This window comes from Ornithodoros turicata, chromosome 4 (genome assembly GCF_037126465.1).
Source record: "Ornithodoros turicata isolate Travis chromosome 4, ASM3712646v1, whole genome shotgun sequence".
NCBI lineage: Eukaryota > Metazoa > Arthropoda > Arachnida > Ixodida > Argasidae > Ornithodoros > Ornithodoros turicata.
In genome coordinates this window covers 17,734,058-17,755,061 of record NC_088204.1, presented here as the reverse complement: position 1 = coordinate 17,755,061, position 21,004 = coordinate 17,734,058, and the positions used below count along the sequence as shown (strand labels likewise).

Sequence of the window (21,004 nt, the reverse complement as noted above, 5' to 3'; positions counted from 1 at the left end):
CACTTGCACAGCGTATTCTCAGAAATAACAGCTGCGCGATATAGAACCCCCCCCCCCCCCCCCACCGCAATGGCTATCTCCGACTCCTTGCGCACAGACAATCGCCGCGAGTCGTCATATTTCCCCGCAGTAAGGATACTGTTTTTATTAAAAGGATAGTTCGTTCTCTAGGAAAACTGAAATGCAATAGGAATAACACTCTGTCAATCCCTTTCGTTCGAAATCGATGTATTTTCAGTTTTTCAGTATCTTCCTGTGGGGGGAACATGTTAGGATGAGGCTGCGATCGGTTCGCGTGTCGTCCCTGACAAGGCAGCATCCCTCTTGTCAGGTGGCCAAGGACACAGTATTTTTACGAGGACAAAGTTTTGGTTGTCCAGTCGGTCAAGGCAGATTTCATGGTTACCCTTTGAGAACAGTGCACGAGAATGTGCTCAGTGTCCCCCACGGTTGCACGACGTGTACAGTTCACCTTTCCCTTTTGTTTCCAAATTTTATGGAGGAATTGGCGCACGTACCGGACGTTAAAATGGAACCTGTGCAGGAGTGTTTGGACAGACCGAGGTAACGTGAACGGAACTTCTGTCTTGTAGCCATTGCTGTCTAGTCAGTCTGTGTAAAAAAAGAAAAAGAACTCAATGTCTTGCACATCTGTTTCTGTGTACGACACAATGTTTTGTTGAGGACAGATGTGATATAGTTCATCAGCCGTTTCATTCCCCCTTATGCCTGCGTATCCAGGATTTAAGTATGACGGCCGGCATCCCTGGATTGCATGTACACAGCCAGAATGTCGTGGACTGCGGGTACCATACATCCGTTACGTAGGAACGATGTGATGCATTGTAGTCCAGCCTTTGAATCACTATACATGACCTATTGCGTTGCAGACGGGTATGCAACGAGTAGTATGGGGACTAGTTCTGCATTTGTTGAGTATGGGGACCGAGCCAATATGTTTCTCCTCGAACGAAGCGCCACCTTGCGGAGCGCTCGTCAGGGGCGGTAGGAGAATGGATCACGTCTAACATTGGCGTTCGCGTTTTTTTGTTTTTTGCATTGTGCTTGTCGTGCAAACAGCTAAATACCAAAGACGTCAACTGGGTGCCATGTGATTGATAGAAACTCGTATTGGATAAAATTTTACCGTGTTCTGTGAAATAGTTCGCAACCAAAAAATAGCTCCAACTTGTTCGCTACGTGACATGGCTACATCGAGTTTCTTCCCATCATTTACTGTATTTACTGTGATTAGTGAACCAACCTGTTTCATAGCTTCAGAAAACTAACAAACATTTCGTTTGTAGTGAGAGGTGTGAGGAGCAGGGACACCCTGCCTAAACCCTCTCCCCCAACAAGCTCTCACTCAGCGCAGTATCATCAACAGTTTTGAGACATGCATATTCTTGATATGCATATATTTTTATTTACTTTTTCATATATTTTTATTCATATATTTCATGCGTATTCTTGGCATACTGATTTTCATCGACTTCCCATTTTAAAAAAAATCGCGTCCACATTGCGTTTGACCGACTTTTGTACTTTTTCTTGGACTAAACACATATTCCCTTTCCCTATTGTCTGTTCAGTCTGTTACAGACGCATGGCACTGTATAACATGAAACAAGAATAACAAGAGTATAAAACAGTTGGACACTGATTCGCGGACTCTCAACTTTATCATCCCTCACAGAGCCACTCATGGCAACAATATTTGTAATAAAAAAAAACATTTCTAGTAGGTTTGTGTGACCAGATAACATCATGGCCGTATAGTAGTTATTGTTTTTAACCTCCAACGCTGACTGCTCAGAAAGGACTAGAAAAGTAGAATTCCCGTAACTGCTGAACTGACTGTCCAGGAAGGTACGAACCTACCTGTCAATAGGAGATATCCATTCTTCAGGTAATGTTGATGAGATGCCTTTTTTATCTACGCTGGTGACTCAACACTGGTTGATCCACTGTGCTTGCCTTATCTTTTGTCTTTCGTAGACCGACATTATTAGGATTGTTTACTAAAAGAAGGGTTCTGAGTAAGAAGAGCCAAAACAAACAAATAGAAGATATATTCGGTTGGCCAGCTGTGTCGGCCTGTTGGCCAGCTGTGACTGTTGGCAACAGTCGACTACCTCTGGCTGGCAGCGGTAGGTGTGGAAGTACCCAAGCAACATTCTGAAGATGTTTTCCATGTTCATGAAGAGAGCACACATGCGAATAGATAGATTCGCAACCGCAATCTATATATCGATTCGCACACATATAGATTCGCAATCGTGTTTTTAAAATACTCACGACGATGTTTTCAGGACGCGCGACATGTTTTTCAATAACAGTACTATAACAATTGTGCCAACAATTAACTGCCAATTCAATTTTGTTGAAAAGATAAAAATGGACTGATTTTATTTATAAGAAAATTGAAGCACGAAAAACGTATTCAACGGGTAAGGATTTTTTCAAGCATTGGGCAGAACTAGCCGCAACGCTCATGTTTGTTTAATTGCCTCCTTCAAAACATTGCTCTCCACCACACAGTGGTGAAAATGCCGCTCCTGTTCCCTCATCTGGCGCAAGGGAGAATCGATGTTGCGAAGCAACCGACCATGCTGGGTGACGTCACGGTATCCTCCTCCAGGCGAGCCGCCGTCGTAAGGACACAGATCTGTTTTCTGCTCCTCGCATTTCGGTTTCGGTTTGATATTGTCGTAATTTACGAATTAATTACTCGCGCAAAATGAATGCGAATGTTGTATTCGGTATCGAGGGGGTGGCTCGTGTTTTGCATCAAACTTGCCTAATTTCTTTCGAATACTTGCGAAGTCTCCCTTTAAGACACTTCCCTGAAGGACACCATGCGGTACAGCAGTCTTCTCTGTGTCACCTCGCCTGTTCGGACAAAAAAAATTCCTTTGTCTCAGGAAAACGAAAAGCCATGCAAGCGCTTTCCCAGGCACTTGAGACCGGAGCAACGCATGAAGAACACCGGGGTGACTTACGATGTCAAAATTGTGTTTATGTGTGACCATTTCTGGCATAAGATGATTATTGGCTTGTTGGAAGTCACTTTAGTGAAAGAAAAATAGGTCCCTGGTGCACAAAAAGTGAGCTTTTACGATAATGAGACACCAGCTTTGTGCTAATTTCTGTGGTAGCTTTCACATCGCATTCCCGAATCTTTCAGATAGGTAGTTTACAATGGAACAGTTTTGATATTTTCACCTCACATGCAAGATGTCCTGCAGCTAGTGTAGAAATATTTCGCGTTGTGCCCCTAATTGTTCCTGTTCAGAAGATTGTACAATGTTAAGCAATTAGAATGCTGCAAGTTTGTTTATTTCGATGCATTATGTGACTTTGCTCTATATAGAAATTTCTGGTGATCTGTCCAAAGAACGGCCTACGGCAAGCTTAGAAGTGTTATCGTAAAAATTTTAAGTAATTGTATTAAGAATCTCTTCTTTCATTAAAATTTGTGTCCCTGGCATCAGCCCCATCTCATAATCGTCTCTATGTGTGTGTGTGTGTCCCCAATTAATGATAGAGCAATGTTTCCTGTGTGACATAGTCAATGATAAACATATGAATGCAGGAAATATTTACAATAAGAATAATAATTGTAAAGTAATAATAATACTTAACAATAATAGTATCATTAAATTATTAATTAATCATTAATTAAATAATAATAATAATAATAATTGCTCGCCTATGCCTCTAATTGTTATCTTATATTGGTTAGTTTGGTCCTATTCATCTGATGCCGTAAAATTTGTCATTTAGAAACCATTGATGGTGTAGGCTGTTGGGTCGCAAGGGGCTGTCTGGCGGTAGAAGGGGGAGGGGGGCTGGCGATGAGTAAGAGGCTGTCCCGAGCGCGCTAGCTCTCTAGCTATATGATGGTCAGAATTTTTAATTGTATCGAATCATGACGACCACTTTGATTCTGTTCCTCCACCCGTCTCACTCTTTGATATTGCTCGCTTTTAAGCGAAAACAGCGTTTGTTTTATTTAGTTCATGAAAAGAAGGTGCCTCAAGGATTCTATGCGCGAAATTTCAATCTCGTTTACGAACGCTGTGCATTTCTGTCAATTTTTGAAGATCTGATGAGCCTCCACAAGTTTCGATGACGCGAGGAGCAGGCGACGTAATCCTAAGCCCAATAATTGCAATGATGTCATGTTCTGGTGAGGGCACTCGTCTCCTAGCAACGGCGCTGACGTCCGCCGGTGGTGGAGACCTCACGTGACGCTGATCGAAAGAGGGGAAAATGGGAGAGATGTCTTCTCCCTCCTTGTGTTTTCTCGAACGTCGGAGCGGTCGGAGGATATGTCACTTGGGGCTCCCCTAACGGAGTGCAAAAAGTGAGCAACCAGGAAGACGCGAAGGGCAACAACGTCGCCAGATGACAGCTGCCGCTCCGTCGGAGCCTAACATGACGTCACAGTTCTCAAAAATAAAAATTAATTTTCTCAAGCTTTCGCGTCACGTAGAGTCAAAGCATTTCACAGGAATGTAAAGTGGGACAAGAAGAGTTCAGTAACATAACTTTGGTAGCATTCTGAAGACAAGAGTCCCGTAGTGGCACTTTCAGAAAAATTCACTGGCGATTTAGCGGTAAATGCGAGAGAAATGCGTTAGCATTAACCTCCTTTTCCGGTCCATACTTGAGTTCCTGGTATCCACTTCCGGTTTACATCCAACTTCCGATTGTCCACTAGCAGCCTAAACCCGACTTCCGGTTGTCCACATCCCGTCTATACCTGACTTCCGGTATGCATTTGGGGTCCAACTCCACTTCCGGTCTAACCTGACTTCCGGTTGTCCACTTCCAGTCAATGCTTGATTTCCAGTTTGGCACTCTTAATTACTATATGTATGTCCATTTAATAAACCTTTAATTAGCCTCAATTACTTTCAATTACCCTGTAATTACTCTTTAATTACCTTAGGTAATGGCAGGTTACATAAGGTAATCTTGAATTCCCTTAATTGCCTTTAGTTACATTTACTTACCTTAATTACTTTCAATTCCCTTTAATTACATTTAATTACCTCCGGTATAACCTGGGGTATTCTTTAATTTCATTTATTCTTTCTCTTAATTACATATATATCTTACATTAATTACCTCTAAACTCAACTTTCTTGTTTTAATTGCCTTTAATTACCTCTAATTACCTTCAGTTACCTTTTACCTCTTACTCTTAATTACCTTCGACTACTTCAATTTCAAATGATTTGCCTCCCTTTACATTTACCCTCTAATATCTCCTTTGCATGTCCACTTATACCGCTGTCTTGGTGAGGCTTCACCATCTCACGCATGGACACACACACACACGCACACATACATACGAGGGTGGTTCCATAAGTTTCCGGCCCGACCAACTTTTAATAGTCATAGAGACGAAACAAGTGTATCACTTTTCGACATAGTCACCCTTAACTTCGATGCACTTTTGACACCTTTCAACCAGCATTCTTATACCCTTGAAAAAATAGTAAGAAGTTTTGTCCGCAAAATGCTGGAAAACTGCCTCTTGCACCTCACTATCGTTTTGAAATCTCCGTCCTCTGAGATCCCTCTTCAAGTTTGAGAACAGAAAGTTTTCACTTGGAGCCAAGTCTGGACTGTAAGGTGGGTGGTGGATTTCTTCGAAGCCGCACTCCTTCAGTGCAGCCTTGGCAACAGAAGCCGTGTGGACGAGGGCATTGTCCTGGAGCAACCGGACACCTCGACTCAACCTGCCGCGCCTCTTTCCTTGATGGCGTCTCGCAGTCGGTGAAGGAGTGAAGCACAATAAGTCGCACTCACTGTGGTGTTCCTGTCTTTGAAGTCGATGAGGGGGATCCCGTGAGAATCCCAAAATATTGTTGCCATTATCTTCTTTGTAGATTGTGTGACCTTGGCTTTTCTTGGGACGCTTCTCCTGGTTTGCGCCATTCCATCGACTCCTTTTTCGAAAGGGGATCATAGTAGAGCACCATAGTCTCATCCCCTGTGACAATTGACTTCACTATTTCTTCTTCGTTCTCTTGACAGAGCTCCAAGAACTCTTTGGCACAGACGACGCGCTTTTGAACTGACGAGAGAAGTCGTGGCACCCATCTCGCACTGACCTTTTTCATGTGACGGCCCTCGCCAATGATGCGAAAAACGGTTGTTTTGGAAAGCCCCAGCCTTTCTGAGATTTCCTTCACCTTCAGACGCCTGTCGCTCAGCACTTCCTCCTCGACAAGAGACAAATTTTCTTGTGTCACCACTTCCACTGGACGACCATCGCGTGGATCATCTTCAGTGGACTCTCGCCCCAGTCGAAACTGCTTAGCCCAGTCCTTTACCTTTGTGTGCGACGGAGAGGCTTCCCTGTACACGTTGTCCAGTTGCGCTTTAATTTCTTTAGGCGAAAGTGCCTCTTTTGTCAAGAATTTTATCACAGCGCGGTACTCGATTTTTCCCATTTTAATTGAAGAGTGCACTCTGGCTGTTTGAAATGGCGCTCTCCAACCGACAAAAGCATGGAAAGGGTTGAGGGTGGTACTCCGGCCCTCCAACAGATGGCGCCACGCGTCCTTAATCGCATTTTCAAATTCGCGCGCATTTTCTACCTCGGGCCGGAAACTTATGGAACCACCCTCGTACATACAGCCTTTTCTGTTTTGACACTCCTAATGCTAACGCATTAAAAAATAAAATGGAGATTTTCGCTTCACTGGTGTGAGACCCGCAACTCCACATCACTTGCACCAGTTGATACTGGATTTGATATGAATGGTACTGGTAGATTGGCTGTGCCTGAAGTCAAGTAGAATAATGATTGCTTGCTTCGATCCCATTCTTTGTTGCGATCGTTTTGATTCTGTTCTTCTGATATAATGATCATTGCTCGCTTTGATTCAGTGTCCCTCAGATATTAACATAGTGGTGAGTGCTGTGATATAGAATACTTAATGTTTGCTACGACTTTTTCCAACATGTCACTAACCCTATCTGCGTTGATTGATATTCTTGTAATTGTTGAATTAGGATAATAAAAATATCAAATGTACAAATGTGTATGTCTATTCTTTGCATATATGGGTTGGAAGTTGATTAAATAATTCTTTTTTTAAATAAAAAGTGTAATCTTACAATGATTGTCGGTGCGCGGAGGTCATCGCGGGTCTCGCAGGTGGCCGTCGTGGGGGTGGGGGTGATTTACGTCGCGCAGCTGTTACATCTGAGAATCGCCACAAAAAAAAAATCGCAGTGGTAGCGCCCCTAGTGGCAAACTGTGGAAAAGGAGTCCATATACTACTCGTCTCGTTTCGAACGGCAATGTATACTTTCGAAGTTCAGCAAGATGTACCAGGAAATAGCAGGCACATAAAATGTATGTCCAAAACTTTTGTCCGTTTCCGTGCCCTGTGAAAGTCTGAAAGGCATGATGGAAAATAACTGTTCTGAGGCTAGAACAACACAAACACAAGACAAAGTGGTGCGTGGCTAGGTTCCCGCCGCTGTCTCGCTTTTTTCGAGGATTGCCATTTTTCTGCTTAGATAAGGCGCCGCAGCAAAACTGGTTTAACAGTATTGGATAGATTGGTCGGTAATTTACTGTTTGGGGCCAGGAGTCAATGCTTCTGAGGCATTGTTGAAAAATTTTGAACTGGAAATGGGTACGTCGTCTTACAAAAGGAGGCAGAGTAGCCGTAGATACCTGTACTGGCCACAGTGTAATCCATTTGGCGTCTGTATGGAACGTCTAACGACTTTGGGGTTGGGGTGGGTGAATATGTTTTATAGAAAGAAAATAGAAGAACAAATGTCAGCCATGCTGTCGGGGGGGGGGGGGATGTTTATTAAAAGGAAAGCTCAGCCGGACGGAGGTCGGCTTGCTATTAAAAAAAAAGGGGGGGAAAGGGGGTTGTCGGGGATTTCCTTGATGTCTATGGAGAACGTGGTAGCAAGTCAGCGTACGTTTACGAGTCAAGCCCGGGAGCTGCAATCCAATGATGCTGGCGCCTTTAGTATAATCAAAACAGCCCACGGCTCAGGAGCGCATGGCCTTCGCCGTCGGACGTTTATCTGGGCAGCAAAGCGGTTGATCTGGACAGGGGATCAGCGCCTACTCCAATCATCTCCATCGAAAGCACGTGATCCTCTGACGTGAAATGAGCGCTGTCCTTCCTGCGCTCCTAATACGCGCAGTTACGGCTCATTCGAATCGCAAAATTTTCAACGTACGTGCTCGTTTCGTGATTCTTAAGTAGAATGGCTTTCAACAGGGATTATCTCCCATTCTGCTATGTCACTTTTTTCCAAAAACTCCTAATTAAAGAGCTAATGACTTTTAGCAGTTAGTCGTCTAGTAATTACATATTCTCTTCGAGAGGATGTCTGCTCTGGCGGTACAACACACCAGCAAAAAGCGGTATCTATATTCTGATCTCTCTCTCTCTCTTTTTAAGTGTGGACCAGGTAAAAAAAACTATATTGCAAAAGGTACGACTACCAAAGTGTGGATGCTGTGCAGCCACAGTGAAAAAAATTGTGTATTTGTTTTTGCATTGTACTGTCTTAGGCAATCCTCGGTAAGTTACTAAAAAATTAACTAACTTTCAGTTACAGTTAGCCTGAACAAATAGTAACTGAGTTAGTCACAATTACTGTTTTTAATTGTAACTAGTTTGAGCTACAGTTACTACGTGTAAGTTACTTAGTTACTTTACAGTTACTTTCCAAGAGGAACAAAAAGCTGAATGAATATAACTCTCACAAACTTTGTTTTAGCACTTGCACTATCTTAGCATAGTTGTACTGTGTTATAAACACATGAATACATTCGTCACTGGGGGCTTCCAAGATCGTATACTGAAGGCTGGGAGGTGATGGGTTCTACTCCTACCACCGACGATGCTGTCTGAGGGTCTCCCTGGGGTCTCCCAGTGGCGCGTTACCGCTTCAGACAAGTTGACTCTCCCAAATGCCGTCACTGCGCTGATCAAGATCCAGAGCACATTCTCCTTCATTGCCCACACTACCAGCCTTCTCGAACCGCACTTTTCAGGTCTCTCAATCAGTTGGACTCTCGCCCCGTCACTTTGTCAAAATTGCTTGATCCATGGCCAAATGCAGCCCACCAACGCTCTGCCCTCAAAGCTCTTCTGACCTTTCGGACACCGTAGGACTTCGGTCCTCATTGTGATGCGACTCATTATTCCAACGATGAAAGATGAAAGTCACTGAAAAGGTTAGCCAGCTGTAGGACTCGAATCCACATCTTCTGAATTACCGGTCCAGGGCTCTACCAATTGAGCTAAGCTAACACGCCTCATCAGCGACTTCCAATGGGTGCGTCATCTGAAGGGACAAACCAGCCACACTCTCTCACTCGTCCTCCTTTCACTCTTACATTTTTGCTCACTCATACACACATTCATACTACGGGATCGACGCAAGCGGCAACTGTCGAACATGAGAGAACTGATGTTAGGCTGGAACAACATAGAAGGGACAAATACATACAAAGCCTCAAATTGCCTAAGAAATTAACGATGAAAGTCACTGAAAAGGTTAGCCTTTTCAGAAGATGTGGGTTCGAGTCCTACAGCTGGTTAACCTTTTCAGTGACTTTGATCTTTCATCGTTAATTTCTTAGGCAATTTGAGGCTTTGTATGTATTTGTCCCTTCTATGTTGTTCCATCCTGAGAACATCAGTTCTCTCATGTTCAACAGTTGACGCTTGCGTCGAACCCATCGTATGAATGTGTGTATGAGTGAGCAAAAATGTAAGAGTGAAAGGAGGACGAGTGAGAGAGAATGGCTGGTTTGTCCCTTCAGATGACGCACCCTTGGAAGCCGCTGGTGAGGAGTGTTAGCTTAGCTCAATTGGTAGAGCCCTGGACCGGTAATTCAGAAGATGTGGGTTCGAGTCCTACAGCTGGCTAACCTTTTCGGTGACTTTCATCGTTAATTTCTTAGGCAATTTGAGGCTTTGTATGTATTTGTTCCTTCTATGTTGTTCCAGCCTCAGAACATCAGTTCCCTCATTATTCCATTTCCCACATCACCACCGGCAATGCGATAGGGTATCGTCCCTGCCGGTGAAACTCCTCAGTCATCATACTCAAATAAAGTTGCTGTTGTTGTTAAACGCATGATTTCCCATGGGTCCTAGCGGCACGGTGTGAGCTAGTCTAAGGCAGTGTTTCTCAACCGGGATACCGCGAACAGGATTCTGTTCAGCACACTCAGGTGCATCTTGACCGCCTATCGTTGGCATTGGAATTGACCTCGAGGTCGCAGGACCAGGTTGCTGCCAACTCATGAAGACCACAGCTTTGTGGTCACATCTACGGCTATCTACATCTTGCGGTGAAGCAATGACTAATTAAATAAATTCTAAACAGTTATATAATCAGACAAAATAAAAATTCGCTATACCGTACTTGTACGGCATCTAGTTCGCCACACCGACACTTCTATATGCACGGTTGCCCCATTGCAGTAGTAGGTTTCTTGAGGAAGCCAGTGATTTCCCCAGAAATTCACTGCTGGGGGGTGCCGAGCTTTCAAGGGGGGGGAGGGGGTGCTTGGTGAAGGTTCCACTTATTTTTCCAGGAATTTTTCTTAGACACGGAAAGAATCGTGGCACAATGGTGACATATCTGCACAGTTTTCCCGTTTTATTTGTACATGTTATTACATTAGAACACAGTACAGTAGAATACAGATTCATTATGAACGGCATTTCAACATTAAGATGCATAATCACACGACCGGCAAAGAAAAAAGCCTAGCACATTGTGTCACGAAACTCAATGAACACCTAGCAACCAACGATGAAAACCTTAGACGAAAAAAGCAGAATACTTCGCTTGATTGAGTTGGGCGCAAATGGTTCTTGATGATCCAGCACATTGAGTTTGCGTGCCCGCACGCATTTTTGCTCGTATATGCGCGGAATATATGCATTGAACAGTCACTTTCAAATTATTTTGGAGAAATGCATGGTACGATGATCTGCATGACTGTGGTCCTACAGCCCAAGTTTGACCGCACAGGATGTAATTCGCTGCGCCGGACTCACTACCAGAACGTGTTGGTGGACGAGCTGGGTGGTGTTACCTGAGAAATTTCAGGGGGGGTGTTGCAAAAATGCAGGGAGGGTGTACACCCCCCTGAAGGGGGGTGTAGGGAAATCCCTACTGTAAAACCTTTACTGCTCCGACTTGCACAACAATTAAAACAACACCACAGTAGACGTTTCGCCGCCTATCCAGGCAGCATCCTCAGTACAAATGGGCAAACCAAGGGGCACATCACTCACTTATCAAAGAGGGCGGCGTACACAGGCGTACCAGGGATTTTCTCAGGGAAATCCCTGGAGGAAGCACCGGCACGATCAGGGGTTCCCTTGAATAACATAAGTTGAGAGCCACTGGTCTAAGGCCATCCTGGCAATGGCAGGATATTTGAAGTCTCGACAAAATGACAAATGGAAAATATACCATTAGCTGAGTAACTTCGTTACTTTTGCAGACACACACACACACATACATTGGATGATGAGGTGTGCGATTATTACTATTGCACAGGAATATCTATAGTTACTGCAAAGTTAGGTTGTACTCTCTTAGGTTGAACGGACGCGAAGTCACCATAGCATTCATCGGTGCCGCAAGTAACCATGTCAGGCGGACTCCAAACGAAAATTGGTTTATAAAATTGTGCATATCTCCCATGAGTGCGACCGCAACAAGAGATAACCTTGCGGCGCCGCAATATCAGTTATTTTCAGCTGACCTACTTTAGTGTTTATCTGCATCCAAGAAGGTGATAACAAGGACGAACAGGCACTCCAACTGAAAACATGCGATCGATGATCACAGCCATTTATAATTTTACTAACACAACACATTAGTTACACCACAGTCCATGATCACGCAGCATAGTAACGCGATCGCATATCATAAGGCACAGCTGCAATCCTCTGCACCTCCATCACGATATAATCTACGACTCCGGAAGTCGTGGCCATACCTCCCAAATCTGGAGTATGAATGCAATCATCGTTCATTGCTTTCTCAATAGCGTCCCCGATAACCACAGCATGGTCTCTCAGTCCCAGATACTTCAGCATTTCCACGGATGCCAAGAGTGTAGCCGTTGGGTTCGCAACGTTCCTGCCCACCAGTTTCTCTCCCGTGTTACGGGTTGCCGTTTCGAACACCGCGTGTTCCTTGCCGAAGTTGCTCCCAGACGTGATGCCAGGTCCTCCCACTAAACCGCAAGCCACGTTGACCACTACGTTTCCGTACAGGTTTGGCACCAGCATCACGTCGAATCTTGACGGGTTGTAGACAAGTTGCATGGCGCAGTTGTCGATAATGACGTCGTCAAGCTCGATTTCTGGGTAGCCCTTTCCAACATCGCGGCACGTCTGCAGGAAGAGTCCGTCGGAAAGCTTCATGATGTTCGCCTTGTGCACAATAGTAACCTTCTTGCGCTTGTGCGTCCTGGCATAATCAAAGGCGAACTTGGCAACTTCGGCGCTTTTCTCTCTCGTGATGATCTTGAGGCTCTCAACGACACCGGGAACACTCTCATGCTCGAGACAGCTGTACTCTCCTTCGGTGTTCTGTCGAACGACGACAAGGTCAATGTCACGGTGACGCGTACGGACACCTGGCTGGCTCCGACACCGGACGACATTCACGTTCAGTTGGAGCTTGTGGCGCAGCAGCTGGTTCCTCGGCTCCACGTTGAACGGGTCGTCTGTCTCGATGTTGCCCTTGATGGCGACACCGTTTCTCCGAATCGCCTTCAGGGCGTAGTCTATCGATTCCGGTGAATCGTCGACGTCCACGCGTTCAAAGTCGATCGGGACATTACTTGCTGCGAAGACGCGCTCGACGTGGGTCATCATTTCCGGGCCGATCCCGTGTCCCGGTAGAACGGTCACCATGCGTCGTCCGCCGTAGAGAGATGACGCCTGACGAGACGCAGTCCACGACTTGGAACATCGAGAAAGTCCACAGAAAACCGGACGCGACTTTGTGCTCAACAAAAACATCGTGAAATATTACCGCTTCGGTAGAACGCCCTTCGACAGGGTTTTCCTTCCTGAACTCCTCTATCTAGAAGATAGCGTTGTATGCGTTAGTTGCCCTTCATCGTCTCAAACACACGTGCGCAGCTTGCTGTCGTCGTCGGAGTGTCGCGATAAAGGGCAAGGCGTAATGTTTTCGCCACCGCGCGTGCGCAGTTGGCACGCAAACCGCGGAAACATCTGCTGTAGCTGCAGCGAGTGAACGAGATCGCGGCACTCTTGATCAGCCAACCGGTCGCTTTCTCTTTTTTTAGCCATTCGTTTTACTTTTTTGCGCTGTGCTTGCATGCATGATTGAGTAAGGTAGTAGAAGCGGACTTAGACGTGACTGTGTGCAAATGGAAAGCAAAGCACGTGTGTACCAATCAGAACCTACTCGGGATTTCGACAGGCTTAACAAGTTGCGAAAGCGGGTGAGAGCTACGGAAATAAATGATCGACTCTTGAGGCGTGCGGATACTGGCGGACAATATGGACAAGAAATGGCAACTATTAAATGCGCGTTTGTTTTCATCTTTCTCTTTTTTTTCAGTGAGTTTGCGTAAAGTGGGGTGGGAAAACAATACAGAAAAAGATCAGATTAAATATTTCGTTCGATAAGTTCCTAAAACTCTTTGTAGCTTCGTCCTATTACAATTACAATTTATTCAGACCCTTTTGCCAAATGTATTCCATATTATATCGGAAGAGATCTGTGAGAGTTTCAAAATTCAACATGATGTCTAATTAGCTGAAAACTAGTTGAACACGGAAGCATGACTGTTACTGGCATTAACCGCTAACATTCCCAACAGGAAGTTTTATCTAATATTTCTACCTCTTATATCAGTCAATCAATCATGCTAATAGAGAAACGCCAGTTTACAGAACAGCTATACACTTGCTGAAAGCATCGTACAAGTGAAATTGGCGTTAGAGAGGAAGATGCCACTGGAAATGATAGTATGCGATTTTGTTTTCGCTGTTAGCGCCGCGGGGCAACTATGACTATGAGCCTCCCTAGTGAAAACTCAGAGTTCAACGGCACGTTAGGCATTGTCTACTAAATAAATAACAAATGCTAGCAAATTTACAATGTCAATTGAACAGCGAGAAACTAACGTAGCCACATATAAGGGCATACCTATCGTAGGCAAGGTCGTGCTGAAGACTAGGAGGTGGTGGGTTCGAATCCTACCACCGGCTGTGCTGTCTGAGGTTTTCCCTGGGTTTTCCGAAGACTTTCCAGACGAATGTCGGCTCAGAACGCATACAAACCCCACTGTCCCCCACTCATTCCTGCTGTTCTCTCTCTCCATCTGTCCACGTCTGTACGGCGCTCATGGCCACAGTTGCTTCGCGTCGCTAAAGCGGTATTTAAAAAAAAAGCAGCTTCACATTATGTTAGTTAACAATCCCAGCTGTTGGACGTAACCCTGCAGAAGTTGAGAAGAGGAAACTAAAAAGAATTGTGAGCCCGTGACGGAAACTAGTGGCTGATGTTGAATTCCTGATAAACTACACGTGTCAGTTATTCCGCATTTACTTCGCGATAAACATTGATTATCTTTTTTTTTTTTTTTTGCACTTGCTCACGTGCTTTAAAGCACTTTTGGGGCCTCGGTGTCCCTGTCGCGTCACACTGATCGGGAGGGGGGGTTCTTTATCGCGGTTCAGTAGGGAGATTAGGGAGTTTCAGTTGCGCCTAACGAAACGTGGTCCATAAATAAACTCTCATGACTCGAGAGGCATATCGGTCGGTGACATCGCCTACTGGGAGTTTAGTTCGCAACTACGAAATGCTTCCCAGTGGCGGAACCAGAGAGGGGGAGGGGATGGCCCCCCCAGAACGTCAGTTTTTACATTGAATTTCTCCCCCCCCTCCCCCCCCCCCCCTTCCCCCGGAGAGTCTGCATCCGCAACTGCATGTCGCACGACCGATATGCATTTCAGACGATAACGTCACCTAGAGGCACAAAAGTCAACTCCTGCAATCCATAACTTGATTTTGCAGCATAGAATACATACAAGCAGTGTTTTTCGACAGCTTTTCCTTGTGTCCGAATTAAATACTTCGTGTTTATTTGTGCACTAAGTGTGTAATTTAGCGGATAATTCAGCGGCCGCACAGTGAAAGATTTCCCTGTCACAGCGTCGACACAGGTGCCAATATCGGTCCATCTTGCTGATTCCTCAAAATGATTCTTTCCAACTACATCCTTACGTATAGGAGATGATCCTCGTCGTATCCTATACCCCACGAGTCACCTTCGTTGCGCGTACATGGGCCGCCTCGGCCGCCATGCTTTTTCCAACTTTCGGGAGAAGAAAGGAGCTAGGCCCGATAGATTCCGAACGAGTAGGCGGCCGATACTTGTCGCACACGATAGCCTCTTCTGACTCAGCCGGCGCATGCGCAGTCGGCACAGCGCTGAGTCGGGATTTTATCGGAGGTAGAGAAATGGGCAACTAAAACTACCTGTTTAGAAGAAGGTCTTTACAATAACGGTTCCGAAAAGATGATAAGCCAAGCACCTGATTCCTTTGAAGTGGATGATATCACGACGCTGGTCTTGAACTTGACAGCTTCGTTTATCGTATGGTTTTCGTTAGAGATGGGACGAATCCAAAATTTTCCGAATCTCGAATCTTTCGAATCCTTTCTTAAAAGAAGAGTTTAAAAATCTAGGGTAACAAATACTTCTACTGAAAAGTGTTTTAAAGCAGAATCTGATATCTTTGTTAAACGAAAAACAAATGAAATAATACTTCACTTTGAGGAGAAAACGTAGGCGTATACTCTTCTTAAATGTAATTTATTTGACGTGTTGTTCTTCGACTACAGGAAATACATAAATTCTCGTGTATGAATTGTTCCCATACAACTAAGAAACAGTAATAAAAAAAATCATGAAAAGCAAACCATGCTGCTTTTAAACTTGTAATGTAAGTGTTCCTGCCTGAACTCTTTCAGTCGAGAAGAATGTAAACAAATAAACAAGAAAACATCCGCCGGCTAATCAGGCTTTCGGCGGACTCCGCAGGCGCCAATTTTAAAAAGAAACAAACAAACGTGGTTGGTGGATTCGAGAGATTCGATTCGCCGTGTTGGGCACCGGGATTCGGGTTCCCGAATCTCGAATCCCGGGCTAGGATTCGAGGATACGGTTGGCACATCCCTAGTTTCCGTAGAGCGCTTCCGATGCGCTAAAACTCCCTAATAAGCTTAATTTACATGAACTCGACAGGAACGTATGCAGGAGCGGGACGAGTTGACTAGCGGGTTGAGTCAAACCTGACCCGACGCTGTTTACATGAACTTGCTCCAACCGGAAGCGATCGCAGCGGCGCCTAGCGAGTCGAGCGTCCTATCGAGCCCGACCGTGTCGAGTCGAGTCAACCTAACCCCTGCTGTCGGGTTGACTCGACGCCACGCGGGGTCAACACGACCCGACAGCGTTTACATGAGCGAGTCGAACCCGACAACCCAACTCGGCCCGCTTCTCTCGAGTTCATGTAAACGTGGCTTGCGCGTGCGCAGAACCACCAATGCTATCCCTTGCGTACGCAAAGGCGATAGCGTACGATTCAGTGAACTGACTAATGTGTGCTTCTTCTCTGCGATTCCGTCCTGCGCAGACTTCAAAGGGAATTGTGCTGACATTCGTCTGGAAAGTCCAGCGAAAAAAAAAAAAAAAAGCAGGGAAAACCTGACAGCATATAGCGGGTGGCAGGATTCGAACCCACCACCTCCTAACCTTCCACATGACCTTAGCTTCCACCAACGAGCGGCACAGCGCGTCTCACGTGACCTCATCCACGTTGTCTGGCAACGCGGACGCCATGGAGTTACAACGTAGGTGGTGTGCTGCGGAGCATTTGCGCAAGTTCGCAAGTGTGCCGCCATTGCTGCGGGAGATGCAGACGCGGTGGCCAAAAATCAGGAACGTAATCGGCGTGCGGCCGATAAAGCTAGGAAACGGCGTGCCGCTATTACACTTGTCCAGGTGTTCAGAAATGCACACCAAAGAGTACTGTGATTGGATTGGATTGGAAATGAAAGAAAAATAACGACAGTGATGTAATGAGTACAGTGACTTTACCAAGAAGTGAACGTATGTACAGACGAAACACGTGTTTCTGCACGAGGCTCATGGCAACATATGGTCGGGTTTACCGTTGGGCAGCACGAAAACCATGTGCAGTCACAGCGGAGGTTACCGCCCTTCGACTGCTGTAATGCTATCGCATTTCGTATGCGTTTGGCAGTGCACCAACGATTACAATGCACATTTTCACAAGGCAGCTATACGCAGAGGTCTAACATGGCTAAGCTACCGCGTAACATAAAAAAAGGACACACACACTGGTGGTGTTCGTTTATTCAACTCGCGCGAGTCGGAGTCGTGACGTATGAGAGTCATCGTACGTCATCCCCTCCGGCAACCCGCATCGAGAGGAGATTCGCTGTGAGTCGACGCTCGAGCGCCTCTCGTGTTGAATGCTCGAATTTTAGCACGGGAGTCATGCCCACGCACATGATGTCACGGGACACGGCGAAGAATGTATTCTAATGTAATATATTATTTGTTAGCGAGACAAGCTGCATATACATGAAAGAACTGATGTTCTGAGGCTGGAACAACATAGAATAGGCATATACCTGAGTATATATAGGCATATACCTCAGTAACATCTCTCACCAAGGATTTTCTAGGCCTAGAGAAGACCGCGATCCCGAGAAAAAAGCGGGAACGACGCCACTGATGCGTAGGATTTTACAGTATAACATGATATTTTATTTATGTATACGTCTTTGCCCATTTTTCATTCCATCTGCTTATGTTACGTGAATAAAAGTTCATACGGACAGCCCTCTGGGTACGAAGAAGCGGTCCTGCCGCTCTCCTGGCTAAGTTCATGCCAGCAACAATTTCTACTAGATTTCTGCAGTTCGGAGTGTTCCCGGCATGCCTCTCTCCATGCAGATGGCGTTGATCAGAGTGATCGTTTTGGTACGTCGCCAGGGGTATCCGTTTCAATCCAAACCAATCCAGTTTCCCAACATGGCGTCACCCAGTAAATAACGGTGAGGATAGGTGAGGTGTAGCTATACTGGGTGGCCTGTAATAATAGGGGACTGTATTTCGACCTGTGATTGGCTAGACGCCTCAAACAGTGGGTGGAGCTTATGCAGGTCCCATTAATGGCCTGACTCCCTTTACACGCAACTGATTGCACCCAACTAACTGTCACTGCGAACACCCTTGCAACTATATTACCGGTTGAACGATATGGTGTGATTGTTATTGATTATACGCTATCTAAACAAATATTTTCGACGCAAATACTTTCGCTATGAGCCATTGTTTCAGGATGCTGTCTGTCTTCTGTGACAACGAAGAAAAACTCTCAATTCACTAAGCCTGCAACGCAACACTCTATTGTTAAATCGCGGATGCAGGGCACGTATCATCTAGTTGCGGCGTCTACACAATAGTCGATTTCACATCTCAGAAATGTCATCACAGGATCCGGATGCGTGATCCGACGGAAAGTGACGAAAGCAGGTACGTGGGTTGCTGACAACATTACCGACTAAACCGGAACATAGGCTTTTTTTTTTTAATTGCTCCGGAACAAAGGTCTGATGATCCGCTCACTAACAGAAAACCCAGGTTTCTCGCAACAATGAGAGGACAATTGTCATTAGAGCTGTGTCATTTTGCTGTCCTTTTTACCGCATTCTTGATCAAATTTATCACGATGTAAGTTTGCTTTTTTTAAATGTAAAATGGCTTTCTTTCTTCTTTTTTTACGATTTGTAATTCGGGGTGAGGTGGACCCATGTTCCGTTACCAAAATTACGTTACGTTACGGATCAAATGTAAACGAAACTTTCATTTTATTTTATTTTGTACTTGTAGCAAGAAATAGACCAAGTGCACATTATTTTCCTACATTATCTCCCGATGTAGAAATGCATTTTTCCCTGTGAGTCGGTAGCTTTTTTATCCCGTCTTCATAAAAGCAAGTGGGTTGTGTCAGCAGCCAGTTGCACAAACTCCTCCACTGCGTCGTCGTCGAATCGTTGGCCTCCCAGTGCTTGTTTGAGTGGCCGAAACAGGGGAAAGTAACAAGGCGATAAGTCAGGGCTATAGGGAGGGTTTTCCAGTGGCGTCCAGCCAATTTCGCACATGTGACGGCTGCAGTGTGGGGTCTGGCTGCGATAAGCAAGTTTAACCTCATTCAAAGGTCCACAGTAATATGCAGCATTGATGGTGCGACGATCGTGCAAGAAATCAATGTGCAAAATGCCGCGGTAGTCCCAAAAAACAGTTGCAAGCACCGTGCCAGCTGACAGCCGAGACTTGGCTTTGACGGGGGCTTTCGTTTTCACAAATTCCTTCCACAAATTCCTTATGCTAGGCAAACACACGCGGCCTTTACAGTGTTTTGATTCCCGAACTGTGCCGTCAATCTGTTCAGAATTTCGGTCGGTTTTACACCCTCACGAGCAAGAAACTTTATCATAATACGTTGCGCAATGGACGGGTGTAGCTCTTTCTCACACATCGTATATGACGGACTACTGAGGAAATGTAACGAGACCGGTCGGCTTCTCTCACGTAACTACTGACCCACCTACCTAGCACGTGCCCAAGTGGCAGAGCGCGCCAATTGATAGAACGCGCTGTACAACAAAAGTCTCATTTCTATTTGATCTACCCTCGTATGTAAAAACAAGGGGACTCGCAAGCTGTGCACACAGTAAATCATCATTCCTGAAGGGAGGAACAACATTTTCATAGAAAATGTACAAATTAATTAGGGTAACCTAGTTAATCTGGGTATTGCTCCACCCGTACAACATTTGTATGTCACGAATATTCTTCCAGACAACAGAGCTACAATGCTTTCTTTCTCTTTCTTAATTTCTTATTTATTTGTTTATTTATTTATTTGTTTATTAGTGCTACACAAAATCAGGAACACACTTGAGATAAGGGACCGTGAGGGGGAAACCCTGTTAAACGGTCCCGCAAGAAAACATATTATTCAAATACATCTTATGAGGGAGAGGTAATGCAAAGGTAGTAGTCCGCACATAATGTAACAAGGAAATATACAAGATGATACACATCAATACATATAATATGCACAAACGGTGTACGTTGCTACAATGAAGTAATGGACATGAAGAAATGGACATGTCATTGAACTAAATAAAGATATTAATGCCGCTGTTGAAAGTGTAATTTGCAAGAGCGCTTGAAAGCGAGAAAACTAGTTGTTGACCTTAGGTTATGTGGGAGTTCATTCCACAACCTAGTTCCAAAAGAAGAAAGGGAGAAATGACCGAAATTAGAGCGAAAGGCCGAACATTGAAGTGAATGCGACACGTTCCGTAGGGAATATGGTGGAACGAAATTTTGATAGTTAAGTTGTTGTCTGTCAAAAGACCTGTAGAAAAAGTTATGCATAAGAAGGGCAACTTTATAATCACGGAGATCGAAAATATTAAGTACAGATAAAAGAGAAAAAGCGAACGACACCGACTCCAGACGGCCGACAGAAAGGATAATTCGTAGCGCACGCTTCTGGGCAAAAAGCAGTGGGCTCAGATAAGAGTTATACGTGAGGCCGTAGACTTCAAGGCCGTAGTTGATATGGGAATGAATCAGGCCGTAGTATATGGTTAAAAGTATGTTAGTTGGGACTAGGTTCCTGAGTTTGCTTAGAGCATACAATCCACTGGAGATTTTACTCCGCACATGGTTAATATGATGGTGCCAGGATAAGTTTTCCTGCAAAAAGACGCCCAGAAACCGGGTGACAGAAACACGAGAAAGGATATTCCCTCCGAAGGAAAGCTGCAAATTAGTGAAATCCAGGCTCTTTTGAGACGGTCGGAATACCAT

The 21,004-nt window shown here is 45.0% G+C and overlaps 1 protein-coding gene across 1 annotated transcript; it reads right to left on the bottom strand.

Moving 5' to 3' along the window:
- Positions 1-11,851: 11,851 nt before the first annotated feature.
- On the bottom strand, positions 11,852-13,242 carry LOC135391213 (isocitrate dehydrogenase [NAD] subunit gamma, mitochondrial-like). The gene has a single exon (XM_064621367.1). It carries the CDS (start codon positions 13,065-13,067, stop codon positions 11,934-11,936), a length of 1,134 nt encoding a protein of 377 aa, XP_064477437.1. The 5' UTR covers positions 13,068-13,242; the 3' UTR covers positions 11,852-11,933.
- Between the last annotated feature and the right edge of the window lie 7,762 nt (positions 13,243-21,004).